Consider the following 15345-nt stretch of genomic DNA (forward strand, 5'->3'; position numbering starts at 1 on the left):
ACCCCGTGATCTGCCTGTCTCGGCATCCCAAAGTGGGATTACAGGCATGAGCCACTACACCTGGCCAGGTTAGCTTTACTCTCCCTTCTCTCTCTTGCCTTTACGTCCAAGGTTTTACAGCGCCCTGGATTATATTTCACTAGGTTTGTATCCTGCCTTAGACTGGGAGCATGTTGGGAGCAGGAGTGTCTGTATCATGGGGGCCAGTGCTCAGTAGAGGTTACAGGATGCCCCAGGAAGGAGATGCAGGAGCTTAGCAGAAGGCTCACCTCCTATAACCTCCCAGAGGGCATGTCCCAGGGAGAGTTCTGGTGTGGTGTTTCCAGCCCACCAAATGTCCAACATGCTGCTCCTTGGCATTGGACCCTGCATGGCCACGCCTGTAGTGACAAATACTGGGTACAAGGCTTATCTAGCCATTATCTCCCACCCCTCCCCTGCACCCTGATCCTCTCCTCAGCACACAGTGAAACTCAGACAAAAAGGAACTTTGGCTTCTCTCAACACCTATTATTATTTGAATTTTCTACGGAAAAAATATAGAAATGTTGCGATCTTTCTTTGTTAGTTTTCCAACCCTGGGTTTGATTTAGTAGCAATTTCACAGACATCCTTTCCTGAAACTAATATTCTTCCACTCCTATTGGCTGAGGAGTTATTAAGAGGAGACACTATTCAAATTTGCATGTTAGTACTCCCCTGTGCTTTGATTTGTGGTTCACTTTTTCTGCCTGATTATGCGTATTACTTTCATTCTTTTTCTTTCTGCTTTTTTTTTTTTTTTTGAGATGGAGTCTCTCTCTGGTGCCCAGGCTGGAGTGTAGTGGTGCGATCTCGGCTCACTGCAACCTCTGCCTCCCAGGTTCAAGTGATTCTCCTTTCTCAACCATCCGAATAGCTGGGATTACAGGTGTGAGCCACCACACCCCCTATTTTTGTATTTTTAGTAGAGACAGGGCTTCACCATGTTGGCAAGGCTGATCTTGCACACCTGGCCTCAAGTGATCCACCTGCTTCTGGCCTCCCAAAGTGCTGGGATTATAGACGTGAGCCACCGCACCTGGCTTCTTTCTGCTCTTCCTTTTATCCTTTCTTCCTTTCTTTCCTTTTTTTTTTTTTTACAAATTCTCGCTCTTTCGCCCAGGCTGGAGTGCAGTGGCACAATCTCAGCTCACTGCAACCTCTGTCCCTGGGTTCAAGCAATTCTCCTGCCTCAGCCTTCTGAGTAGCTGGGATTACAGGCGCCTATCACCACGCCTGGCTAATTTTTATACCTTTAGTGGAGACAGGGTTTCACCATGTTGGCCAGGCTGGTCTTGGACTCTTGACCTCTGGTGATCCACCCACCTCGGCCTCCCAAAGTGCTGGGATTACAGGCGTGAGCTATCGCACCCAGCCTCCTTTCTTCCTTTCTTCAATTCAAAACTTTCACCAGGATAAGTCTGGTGCATTTTCTTCTAAATTTTTCTGCTACTTGTTGAGTTCTTTTTCCATTCAGGAAAGATTTCCTCTAATATTTTTGTCTATTTGTTTAGACACAGTTATTTATATGTTAGTTTAATATATTCATTTCCTCTTTCATCTCTAGCTTCTCATCCTTTTCATCTGCATCCTAGAAGAACTTCTCATATTCATCCTCCACATCACAGATTTCAGATGATGATTCTGCTGTTGCAGTTTCATTCCCTTCCACTCTACACGTCATTGATCTATTTGCATCTCAGTTCTCAGCAAGCTCTATCTTCACCTCAGTTTATTCTTATCATGAGATGTGGTTTATATCTTTTGCCACAGAGTCTATCTTAAAAAACTATATTGAGAACAGAAATCAGATGCTTTCCATAATTTATTTATGTTTCCTATAAATAGAAATCTTAGAATGCATCCTTTTCCTCTGTATTTGAAACATACTTGCCAATAACCAGATTTGCAGCATTGTTTCACCTAGCCCCTAAATCAGTTATGATATTTTTGACTGTGATACAGTTTTTTTTTAATCACAATTGACGTCCCATTCCAAGACTGTGATATTGTTTTAATGTATATTCCCACCAACTCTCATATTGAATTCTAATCCCGAATGTTGGAGGTGGGGTCTGGTGGGAAGTGTTTGGGTCATGGGGGCCCTTATGAATGGCTTGGGCCATCTGCTTGGTGATAAGTGAGTTCTGACTCTGAATTCAGATAAGATCTGGTGGTTTAAAAGTGTGTGGCCCCTCTCCCTCCACCCCACTCTTTCTCTCTCACTCCAGTTTTCACAATGTGATGTACCTGCTCCCCCTTTGACTTCTGCCATGATTGGAGGCTTCTCGAGGCCTCCCCAGAAGCAGATGTCACTATGCTTCCTGAATAACCTGCAGAATGGTAAGCCAGTAAAGCCTCTTTTTAAAAAATAAATTATCCAATCTCAGGTTGTTGTTTTTTTGTTTTTTGTTTTTTTTGAGACAGGGTCTCACTCTGTCACCCAGGCTGGAGTGCAGTGGTGCGATCTCAGCTCACTGCAACCTCCACACCTCCCAGGCTCAAGTGATCCTCCCACCTCAGCCTTCCGAGTAGCTGGGACTACAGGTGCACGCCACCACACCTGGCCAATTTTTGTATTTTTGATAGAGATGGGGTTTCGTCATGTTGCTCAGGCTGGTCTCGAACTTCGGAGCTCAAGTGATCCTCCCACCTCAGCCTCCCAAAGTGCTGGGATTACAGGTGTGAGCCACCACGCCAGGTCTCAGGTATTTCTTTATAGCAATGCAAGAACAGCCTAACACAGACTGCAAGAACCCCAAGCCCTGATAAACAGAAGCTTACATCATAGTGGCATTTATTGCTTAATTAACTAAAAGACCAAGTTGGGTTTGGTGTCTCCAAAGACTCACACTGTACCCATCCTCCTGTTCCCGTTTCCTCAAAGGATTGTCTGTTGTCCCCTGGCTTGTCACCATATGTGCAAGGTGGCTGCCGCAGCTCCAGGAATTACGTTCCCTCACAACCACATCCATAGGCAGGAGACAATAGAAGGAGGCTTGGGACAAGGATTTATCCTCCTGTGGCTCTCTCCTTTTATCAGGAGGAAAACTTTCAAGAAGCAACCTGGAAGACTTACTTAATATCTCATTGACCAGAGCCAGTGGATGACTGGTCAAACTTGGCTGTGAGAGGGATTGACAAGTGCGTATCTGAATCTTTTAGTTACCCATGTAGGAAAAGTAGAAAATCAGAGGGGAGTTGGAATGGCTGTGGTATATTCAGCGTCTGACACACCTTATTCTAGCCACCTGGTTGCAGTTAGAAACTCCTCTCAGGTCTTTTGCACTGGAGGTGCAATTGATGTGCACAGCTGCTGGCCAACTTTCTGATGTCTGTATGTTATTTTTCTGGTGTGGTTCCATTGAACCAAGAAAGGAACTTTTTAATTTTTTTTTCTTCCACTTTTTGGTCCCCTGATTACAAATGAGGGAGATCATTCCTGGATTATTTAAAGCAGTCTGTATTTCTTTACTTGTCAAAAACAGTGGGTGCAAAACAAACTTCTAGAGTGCATTGCTCCAGTGGCTCTGAAAGTCTTTGTCTCTTCTTAACACTAGTTTCATATTTCAAAATGCAGTGAGTCACTGTCTTGCCTATCCAGCCCAGAGTTGTTGAAATCATGGAAATTGGAGTCCCTGAAGAGATACAGAAAGAGAAATGACAAGGCACAGTGGCTCACACCTGTAATCCCAGTGCTTTGGGAGGCAAGGCAGGAGGATTGCTTGTGGCCAGAAGTTCAAGACTGCAGTAAGCTATGATTTTACCTCTGCCCTTCAGCCAGGGCAACAAAGCAAGTTGTGTCAAACAAAAAAAGAGAGAGAGAGAGAGAAAGGGAAGTGATAATGACAGGATGGGGGATGGGATTGGAAGAATCAGGTGTTAGGGCAAGAAATTCTGACCCTCAGAGAAAGCAGCTCTGAGGGTCTGAGGAGCTCTTTCCCTTCCTTGCTTGGTGAAGGTTCCATCTCTGTCAAATGAGGATGCACAGCGGCAGTCTACGGGAATCCAACATTTTACAGCCCAATCTTATACGTTAGGCTCCCCATTTTATTTACTGTTAAATCCTAACTCATTGACAAATATTCGGGCTTTCAATGCTGTGGTGATTTTGCACTTCTGTCTGCATTTTTGTGGAGATTTTCGATGATAGATGGTAAAGAGGGAGGGAACCTGGAGAATAAACCCGCAGTCTGTCTTTCCTAGAGTCCCCTGGCGTCTCCAGGAAGGGGATGCTCAATGTGTGTGAGCCTTGGTGAGCCATGGACATTTGAAAACCGACATCTCCGAAAGGATCCCCAGTCCACTGAAGATTATTTAATGTTGAAAAAATAGTAAAAGATGTATCTGTACTTCTCAATTTCAAATGTATATAAATGGGATGGAAAGTTGTTTTTTAAAAAATTCAGTGTGCTAGTGAGTACATAGCAACTTTCTCTCACTCTATATTTTCTAATCAATAAATATAAAACTGCGAAGACAATTTTGTGAGGATTTGAAGTTGTTTTTATATTTTAAAAGGAGTTGCTGCACTCAATAATGGTTGAGAATCACCAGTAGTGCTTTTTAAATTATTTAATTAGGGAAATGAAATGGGAAGAACATAAACTATATTGTGAAGGCTGTGGATGAAGGTCCTTTTAGGAAGAGCAATTTACTAAAATTAATACCTGAATGGCCACCTGAACACTAAGGGTTAAGCTCACCGTTATCATGTTGATAATGGACAGGTGGCCTATGGGAGAGAGCGAGAGGGAGAGAGAAAAGGCTAAAGTGCTCTATCGAATACAAAGGAGGGATTCTGATGAGAAAGAGAGTGAGACAGAGAAAGAGAAAGAGAGAATGAAAGGCTAAGAGAGCCCAGAAATAGAAAAAAAAAAAAAGTAGAAGAAAAGGTCAGGACAAGTTGTCGAGTTGTGGGGAATGGGGAAAGGGAGAGACACCAAGAGCTCAGTATGACAAGAAGCCTGAGGATTTTTTAAAAGTTGATTTACAAGAAACTCCTGGCTGGGTTAGGTGGCTCACACCTGTAATCCCAGCACTTTGGGAGGCAGAAGTGGGAGGACTGCTTGAGCCCAGGAGTCTGAGACCAGCCTGAGCAACATAGTAAGACTCTGTCTCTATTAAAAATACAAAAAAATTAGCTGAGTGTGGTGGCGTGCACGTGTAATCCCAGCTACTTGGGTGGCTGAGGCAGAATTGCTTGAACCTAAAACATCAAGCCTGCAGTGAGCTGTGATTGTGCCACTGCACCCCAGCCTGGGCGACAGAGTAACACTCTGTCTCAAAACAAAACAAAACAAAACAAAAACCAAACACACACACACACCCCAAAAAAGAAACTCCTTATGGTGGATTTGACAAGAGAATTTTCAGGATGGGCCTACCTAATATTCAATTGCACTACAGCACTCTTCAAATTCTTAGTAAAAATCTACAAAGAGCTTATATGAATGGGATTCAAGAATATGAAGGAAAGGGGGCTGCTGTCATCTAAGAATGGATTGGAGCAGGGATAAGAGAAAAGACCAGTTGCTGGAAGTGGAGGGCAAGGACCCAGAAAAAGCAGGAAGTTGGTGCAGGAGGGTGATCAGAACCACGAAACTCCTGAAGTGTACTCTGTGTGTTTGGATGGGAGGCTGGTGGGGAGAAAGGAGGCATGTGGATTTAACCATAAGGGGCCTGCAACTATTTTTATTTTAAAATTAAAAGAATGGTGACACCATAAAGCTGTAGAATTTGGAGACATGTAAATGAGGATTTCTAAAACTCCCACTTCTGTCACCACTACCATCACTTTTAGAAATTTTCTTGATTTCTCAGGCCAGGTGCAGTGGCTCACGTGTGCAATCCCAGCACTTTGGGAGGCCGAGATGGGCGGATCACCAGGGCAAGAAATCGAGACCATCTGGGTAACATGGTAAAACCCCGTCTCTAGTAAAAATACAAAAATTAGCCGGGTGTGGTGGCATGTGCCTGTAGTCCCAGCTGCTTGGGAGGCTGAGGCAGAAGAATCGCTTGAACCCGGGAGGCAGAGGTTGCAGTGAGCCGAGATCACACCACTGCACCCTAGCCTGGCGACAGAGCGAGACTCTGTCCCCCCCGCCAAAAAAAAAGAAAAGAAAAGAAATTTTCTTGATGTCTCTAAATTAATACGGTCTCCTTCCCAAGAATTCCTGTTTTCATGGTACTTAGTTCACAAAAGTTTTGTGACATCCTTTGTAAGCTAAGGAAGCTGTGCCTGCTGCCAGCTTCAGATTCCTTTGTCATCCTCTTTCCCTGCTTTGAACTCTGTGCTCCCAGAATTCCGAAGTATTTGAAGCTCCCTGAATGTGCCATTCTCTCTTCTCCAAACATGTTCAAGCTATTTTCCCTCCTTAGAATGCTCTGTAAAACTACTGGCCTCAGTTACACGTGCTCGGCTCAACTTAGCCATCCTGTCTTCCAGGAGTCTCCAGGGACTGGCTGAACTTCCCCCTTTGCTATCATAGATATTACACATAATACATGTATAATATCAAGCCATCTCCTCCATCAAAGGATTCCTGATCCCTCATCGCTCTCCACTAATTGGCAGTAAGCACCTGCACTGTGAGGATGCCTTTCGTTTCTCACCAGACTCCAGGGTCTGGCATCATATCTGATTCCTACTATCCACTCAGTATTTGCTGAATGGTTATCTTGCAGTTAGTTCGATTTTTATTTTTTTGATAAGTTGGTAAAACCTACAGACAAGAATAAAGGGCTGGACACAGTGGCTTCACGCCTGTAATCCCAACACTTTGGGAGGCCGAGGTGGGTGGATCACTTGAGGTCAGGAGTTTGAGACCAGCCTGGCCAACATGATGAAACCCCATCTCTACTAAAAATACAAAAATTAGCAGGATGTGGTGGCGGGCATCTGTAATCCCAGCTACTTGGGAGGCTGAGGCAGGAGAATCGCTTGAACCCAGGAGGTGGAGGTTGCAGTGAGCCGAGATAGCGCCACTACACTCCAGCCTGGACAACAAGAGTGAAACTCCGTCTAAAAAAAAAAAAAAAAAAAAGAATAATGTCTTAGATACATTTTTTTTAACCCTGAAGCATCCAGCACTGTGCCTCTCATGTAGTAGGTGCCCAATATGTATTTGCAGAAGTAAAATGCTCTTTAGTTCAGCAATCGCTTCTTTACTCATTGACTCCTTCAACAATTAAGCATGTACTATGTGCCAGCACTGTCTGGCAGGCAAGTTTCATCAACGGCTATTGCAATCAGCCTTCGTGGTTGCTGGCAGCATCGTGTTGAGATGTTTCCTAGGTTACATCTGGATTTAATGGCACTAGAAGGTGGTACTTGTGCCACATGGATGTGATCCCTCATGTGTAGGCTGGAAATACAGAGAAAAAGGCATGATTCCTACCTATTATGAATTGCACAGAACTTTCCAAGCACTATCAGTCAGCTCAGAGCTCTGATAGGTGCATGAAATATATATTTTATCGAGAAACTTATAATCTTATAGAAAAATACAAGTTACATAAAAAGTTAGGGAATTAACTAAAATAGAATGCAAACAAGTCCTGAAATGAGTGTAACTGGAATCCAAATTCACAGATTGGAAAGTAGAAGCATTATTGCTGGCTGGTAATATGGGTCAAGAGAGCAAACCTGGACTGGATTTAGGAAAGTAAGGTTCAGATCACTGTGCTGTCCTCTAATATCTGTGCTACCCAGGACAAGTCCCTTTGCTTCTTTCCAGGAGGAACCTGGGCTTGAAGGTGAAGGACAGTATGGAATCAGAGTCCTAATTAGTTACCGGCTAGACTTTGATAAGTCCCTTAAGGTTTGTTTCTCTCTGTGTCCTCATTCACAAGATAAAGATAATAATATTACCTCCTTCATAGAGTTGTAAGAATGAATGAGACAGAAGAGACCCTGGTACCTGGTAGTAAATGATTGGTAAATGTTAGCTGTTGTTCTTAGCCTCAGTTTCCTTATCTGTGAACTGGGATGCCTCATGGGGTTGCTGTAGATCTGAAGGGATTACAGTAGTAGAACCACTTGGCCCACAAGAATCATTTAACAAAAGCTCCTTTAATCTGAATCTAGAAGGTAAAATCTTCATAATACGGAGGTAAAGCTTTGAAACAGTCTTTTACTGATAGCAACAGAAATAAAATAATACCTTATTTCCAGCATAACAATTGTGTCTTTCATAAATTCTTGAATTCCTTTGCTTTCAAAATTGGCAGTACCTACATAATTGGGCTTGCAGCATGAAAAATTCCTCCTGTGATTTTGTCTGAAGGTTTCTGCAGCTTAGTTTCCCAATATAAATAAAACATTTCATTAGTGTGAGGATGCTCTCTCACCACACAAATTGACCCTAATTACAACTTCCATTTCCCCTGTTCTTGAAAAACTTTGCACATCTGAAGCTGAGCTGTCATGGTTTTTTAATTAGCATTACTCATAACTCCCAACTCTAACTTCCATAAAGTGTGGAGATGTGTGTGGGAGCAAGACATTTTGTATAAAATAATAATGGGCACTGCTAACAGCTCCAGAGCCCAGTGATGCCAGGCAGACCTGAGTCATGAGTTGTCTGAGAAACAGCTACTTCCAAGGCAATCACAATTTAACAGTTTAAAATTAAATTACACTTGCTTTACTTAAAAAATATATTCCTAAAAGTCAAACAAGAATTGCATTTTTCTCCGTGGAATTTTGGCAAAACAGTATAAAATAAATCATTGTTCAAAAATAATGAAATCTCCTAAAACTAGAATGATGTAATAAATTATTTTAGTCTTATTATTATTTCTACTAAGTTGTTTAGAATAATTAGGTGGGCAGCGGTGCCTCACGCCTATAATCCCAGCACTTTGGGAGGCTGAGGCGGGTGAATTGCTTGAGGCCAGGAGTTCGAGACCAGCCTGGGCAACATGGTGAAACCGTCTCTACTAAAAAATAAAAAATAAAATAAAAAATTAGCCGGGTGTGGTGGTGAGTGCCTGTAATCCCAACTTCTCGGGTGGCTGAGGCACGAAAACTGCTTGAACCCGGGAGGTGGAGGTTGCGGTGAGCTGAGGCTATACTCCAGCCTGGATGACAGAGCAAAACTCTGTCTTAAATTTTTAAAAAGAATGATTAGTGTATTACTGGGGCATAGTCATTTAGCAAATGCATAAATAAGTGTGCTACAACATGGGAAGAAAAATGATACCAGTGTGCAAAGACAAAACAAAATACTACAGAAAAAAACATTTGAATTTATGATTTACTCTAAAGGTAATATATTTGACTCAGTTTCAGCTGGGAAGTATTTTGGGGGATGTCACGTTCAGTGACATTAACTGAGATTGAGTACTTTTGAAGGGAAGAAGGGATGAAAAATCATCCACATTTGATATTTGGTCAAATAGCCTCTTGGGAAGGAGCCAATTCCAACTTTTCCTTTCTCATCACCATAACTTGGTATCTTTTAAGTGGCTTCCATTGCATTAATTTTTTCAATAACTCATCCTTCTGGGGGAGACTGTTCATGAGAAAAAATACTGAATGAAGGAGCTCTGACTCTATTCAATTTTAAAATATTATATAACCCGTTCTTGCTCATACACTGAGTAAATAGCTGTTTCAACTGTTGCATAGTAATGGAGGGCCCTTTAGAGCTCTCAGAACTTTTTTAACCCAAAGGCTAGATAGTACCGAGAAAATGCTCCCTATGAAACCGTGATTCTAAAATGAACTATTCTTGAATGAATAATAAAATCCTACATACCTACAGCAATTAAAAATTGCAATTTCAAGTTGGTGGATTCACCTTTTATCTACACATGCAAATCTTGGAGCTTCCTTCGGCTGCTCCAAGGTAGATTCAGTGTATTTTGAGTTCTGTCTCTACCAACTAGTGTAAGCTCTAGACCACTAAAGACCACCCTCTTGAGAATTCACAGGAAAGATACCCTGTGGGCTCATATTCAGGTCCTATCAGCTACCACCAGGCCTATTCCTGGGCTCTCAGCTGCTTCAGCAACTGTTGGTAATCTGACAGAGAGAACGGTGATGTTGAGAATATTTAACAACTAGGACAGAGGCACCGACCTATCAGAATGGCTGTAAAAACTGGTTCAGGCATGCTGGTGTGCACCAGCTAATCTCAGCCTGCTCAGATGGGCCCAACCTCTTGGCCGGCTGCTCTCAGGCTGGCTTGGTCTGGCTCTGCCAGGCCCTGGCAGGGCAGGCTTCCTGCAGCGTGTGTCTGCTGCTGCTTCAGAGCCTGGGAGGGGGTCTGTGGCAACCTCTCTGCTCTCTCTGGGTGACACATCCTTAGAGAGGAGCAAGACCACTGCCACGTACGATGCATAGCACCCAGAGTTTGCAGAGAAACATCTCCCACCATGTTCGCAGCCTTTTCCCTTCCCAAGAGATCCCAGAGGAGCCATTTGCCCAGTGCTCACAGTGGTGAAAAGCCTCAAATCTAGACTTTTGATGTGATTTCCAAGTGAGGTTAAATGTACAGTCACAGAGATACGCTGACTGGATTGAAAGGGGAGATATTTATGTTTAAATCTGGTCTCATGACCACACAGAAGAGCAAGTGGTCCTCCATATATGAACACGTCTAAAAATCCTGTCATTTCCAGCCAGGCACTGTGGATCACACCTGTAATCCCAGCAGTTTGGGAGGCCAAGGTAGGTGGATCACCTGAGGTTAGGAGTTGGAGACCAGCCTGGCCAGCATGGTAAAACCCCATCTCTACTAAAAATACAAAAATTAGCCAGCTGCCCAGGATGCTGAGGCACGAAAATCACTTGAAACTGGGAGGCAGAGGTTGCAGTGAGCCAAGATCGCGCCATCTTGCTCCAGCCTAGGTGACAGAGCGAGACTCCATCTCAGAAAAAACAAAACAACAACAACAAAAAAACCTGTTATTTCCTTGGAAATACGTATCACAGTAGACACAATCATTGTTATCAGATGTTGACTTGTTAAATACATATGTTTTTAAAGCACTATAATTTTTGTCACGGGTTTTGATGCTTAATTGTTTTTAATATATATAAAGTGTGGAAAAATGGGAATGGCCCAGCATCAAAAACTCTGAGATGCCTGGGTCTGCCCAAGGTAACTGGCCTCTTACTAGAATCTGTCTTCTCACAACCAAAGCTCTGACATCTGCTCAAGCTGGTTGGCCTGACTTTCTCTTCCCTAAGGATGAGTTTGTTTCCAAGCCTCCGTCTCTTTTACAAGTTGATCTTCCCTAGAGCTGACTGACGAAGCCTGAGAAAGCCAGGCCTGACGAAATTCCAGGGGGCCCAGCTTAAGCTAAACCCGGGAGAACAGCACTCAGTAGGAACTTAGTTACAGTTACATCTTACATACTCACCACCTGCCCAGCTTCCATTTACGAAAAAGGAGTTCACAGCTTTAAAAGTGTTTTGAGAACAACTGCCTTAGAATGTTCATCTGCTGAGCAGAAGCGTGTATTTCTTAAATTCCAGACTGTGGCATCTTCAGAGGGGATAAAGGACAGTCCTTTCAGCTGAGTTCGTGAGTCCCGTTCTTCATGTTCTGGGTCCCAGTGCCAGAGAGTTCTGCAGTGCTGACAACTTGCACTCATACAGTAAATATTGTTCTTGGTTTCTGAACCTTTGGACAGTTGGGGGTGAAGGGAAACTTAAGAGGACTCTGTCCCCAGCCAATTGTTTGGATCATGAAATAAAGGAAGCCTGGGAGCTGAAGTAGAAGTCAGTATTGAATCTCCTGGGCTAGAGGCCACCAGGGTCAGTTCTGCACCATCCTCTGTGTGACCGTGGGCCGATCACACATCTTCTGACCTCAGATTTCCCTTGTGTGAGTTGCTCCATCCGTCTAATATCTCACTTCACTTATATCTGTTGTCAACTCTAGGCACCAGAATTTCAAACTGAGCTTAATCCTGTCCTATATTAAGATGGATTGGAACATGTCCATGAAAGCTGAAAAAATTTACTAAAAATGTAACCACTTTGAGTCATAGCTTATTGAAAATGAATTAAGTTCATTAGCTTCTAGTCATTGGAACAAAGCATTCTTTTCAGTTAAAGAGGGTTAGTCAAGAAAGACCTGCCAGAATTTTTCACTGTGCACAGTAGCATCAAGGGAGTTCAACTGCAGACCTTAGGGGGTTGGTTTTGTTTTGTTTTTCAGTATCTCACATGATTTAATTACCTTGTCCTGAGTTATATAACTCATTCCTCTTTGTGCTTTGATTTTTCCATCTAGGAATGTAGAAAAGCTTGCTACCTTCAAATGCAGACATATTATGATAATTGTTGAGCATAATTTAAATACTCCGAATGTCTTAAATGAAAACTATAGAAGTTGAAAATATGAAGAAGCCAAAAGGAGTATTTGACAAATATTACCTCATTAAATCTCAACACCTTCATAAAATAGATGAAGATACAATCCCAGTATTAATGAATGGAGACTTTAAGTAACTTAAGAAAACCATACAGCAAGTCTGCACTATGCATTCATTTATACATATGTATGTATAATTGCTTTTGGGTGCCAAAAGATGTTTAAGATAAGTTAAGAAAATTTACAAAAGTAGAAAATAAAAGGTTTGCATTCATCTAAATGCAGATTATGTATAGCACAAATCAAAGTTGTATTCATCTGACATTTTAAGGAAACATTTAGGCTTTCTCTTCTACATAATGAAAGTTAATTTAAAATTAAATTTGAAAGATAATTTATGGTACTTATTCATTTATTATTTATTTACAACAACATAAACAGTTGCACTTTAAGTTGAATTTTGTGCATGTAACCAACTATTGCAAATGTAAATACACATTATCTTTCTTCTGGATAATTGTGAATTTGTACAATATAAGCTCTTAAGAGCACATTGTACCTTCAAAGCCATATCAAAATAAACAGTCCATTTTTAATGGTTACTACAAAGGCCCTTCCTAGGCAGTTTCTTTTCATCTTCTTTGTGACATTATCACTGACTGTATTTAGTGAGCCCTTTTGTTAACATCACCACCTCAGCTTGCTCTGCAGTCTAGACTGCAGCTCATGTTCCCAGGAATTTGGAGAAAAGAACTTTGCAACTCTTTCCCTTTATCTCCAAATATAAGTTTCCCTTGCCTGCTCTTAGGGAACTTGTGGGCCAATGAGTAGCAAGTGCTTAGGGAAAAGGGTACTTCTGCATAGGAGAGGACAGGCCATATTGAAAGATGACCCCAGATATTCTTTTATTATTATCATTATTATTATTATTATTATTATTATTATTATTATTATTTTAGACAGAGTTTCACTCTGTCACCCAGGCTGGAGTGCAGTGTCATGATCTCAGCTCACTGTAACCTCCAAGTGATTCTTGTACCTCAGCCTCCTGAGTAGCTTACAGGCATGTGCCACTATGCCCAGCTAATTTTTTTATTTTTCTGTATTTTTAGTAGAGATAGGGTTTCCGCTCTGTTGGCCAGGCTTGTCTTGAACTCCTGGCCTCAAGTGATCTGCCCACCTTGGCCTCCCAAAGTGCTGAGATTACAGGCATGAGCCACCACGCCCAGCCTCATTCTTGACGAGAAGTGTGAAAGCAAGAGAAGAGATCAGGACATGGAAGATGGAGGGCTTCTCCACTCCTGAAGAGGGCCGCTTCATACCTCGATGTTAGGGGTCACAGGTTCGATTCCCCAAGATCAGACAAACCCACAAGGCAAACGTCAGTATTAGGACCATTCCCAAGAGAAAGGCAGATGTTTTTTGTATCATTTAGTGTATTGGATTTTGCATGAAATTTCTATATGCTGCTTGGGAATGTAATATCTGATTAAGAATACACAGCTGAGGAAAGTAGTAGGAAAGAGAAGATTTTTTGTGTTTGTTGTCATTTCATATTACAATTACTTTCTATTCCTTTCAGCACAAACTAAATGAGCAGGAAGAGGCAGCAAAAAGCGTACAATGTATTTGTGGGAATTGTAAATGTGGAAGTGAAGACCAGCCTCTGATTTATCAAAGATCATTAAATGAATTAAAACTTTTCCGAATTTCACCTTCAGAAGGTCATCATAGCAAACAAACCTCAGTTTGCAAGGCCAGTTTTAAAGAAGGCAGAACCCAGCAAAGCAAGCGTTTCAGGCTCTGAATAACGCTCAAATTCATCACAAACGTGCTGGGAATTTAAAAAGGAAGTTTGTGTTCTCATTGATTACATAACTAATAATTTTATGAAGCCTGTTTAAAATACTGATTTTTAAAACAGTGGTTATAATGTCAGCTGGTTACACAGTGTCCATTTGTGACAATAAATGAAAAAGTGTAAGCAAGCGTGTGCTTGTGTGTGTTTACAAATGAGACTATCTTTGCCGGTGGACCGTTCCAATATGAAAAACATCCATACATTGTATTATGTAAACACAATCAAGGGGACCCATCATACCAGTGGTGGATGTGTAACCTGTATTTTCTTGGCACATAAGGTTCCACCAAGACTTCGATCTTCACAGCATTACAGCTCCGAGCTGTCCCACGTCCCACCAGACCCTGTCCCCTTCTCTCCACACATCCAGCGCGCCCACATGCGCGCGCGCGCATACACACACACACACACACACACACACACACACACACACACACACACACACACACACACACACACGGGACTCAAGAGACAGTACACTCGGGAGATGAGTACAGCTTGCTTCTCTGCGGTCACCCGAGCACTGCAGGCTCACTTTACCTCTCGCCCAGGGAGGATGCCGGCTGCCGCTGCCCTCCGTCTCCACGGCTGTCCCCTTCTGGTTCAGCAGACTGGGGCCCTCCGTGTTTTCAACAGGTACCATGGTCACGTAGAAGTTACAGCCGCTTCCCCGCCACCAAACCGCCCCGACCACCCCCGCTCCCAGGAGTGGTCACTTTCCCCATAATAGCATGCTAAAGAAGAGTGTGGGGAAAAACTTCGGGCAAAGCTAATGTGATTTGTGACCAACTTTGTTTCTATTTCCGAAGGCTTTGCCCTTTTCGGTGACACAGGCTGTTGCTATTCCAAGCAGCCTATCACAGGCAGGGGGAGGGCCGTGAGTCAGAGGATTGTTTTTGCCTTTAGATGCAGAGTTGGAAGCAAGGGGTTAAAAGAAAGGGAGCTCAGACGGAGTGTTTGGCCATTAGCTAAGGGTAGCTCTTGTATTCTAGCACCTTTGAAAAGAGGCAGAGAAAGGAAACATGCAGATTTAAATGCAAGCTGAGAGTGGGGATAGAATACTCACAGATGGTATCAGTTAATCTTGCAGAAAGAGGAACAATTTATGCAAAGACATACCAGAAGGAAAAG

General features: G+C 42.6%; 1 protein-coding gene across 2 annotated transcripts in view; it reads right to left on the reverse strand.

Annotated features, from left to right (window-relative positions):
- SLC2A12 (solute carrier family 2 member 12) overlaps window positions 1-15072 on the reverse strand; it is a 65009-nt gene extending 49937 nt beyond the window's left edge. The window contains exon 1 of one of the 2 annotated variants that reach the window (XM_008953021.4): window positions 14755-15068. In XM_008953021.4, coding sequence (XP_008951269.4) covers window positions 14755-14857 — 103 coding nt within the window. In that variant the 5' untranslated portion in view covers window positions 14858-15068. Of the gene's footprint in view, window positions 1-14754 lie in introns of both variants that reach the window. The other variant, XM_014345462.4, reaches the window with a different exon arrangement.
- Window positions 15073-15345: the final 273 nt, after the last annotated feature.

Source organism: Pan paniscus, chromosome 5 (assembly GCF_029289425.2).
Source record: "Pan paniscus chromosome 5, NHGRI_mPanPan1-v2.0_pri, whole genome shotgun sequence".
Classification (NCBI taxonomy): domain Eukaryota; kingdom Metazoa; phylum Chordata; class Mammalia; order Primates; family Hominidae; genus Pan; species Pan paniscus.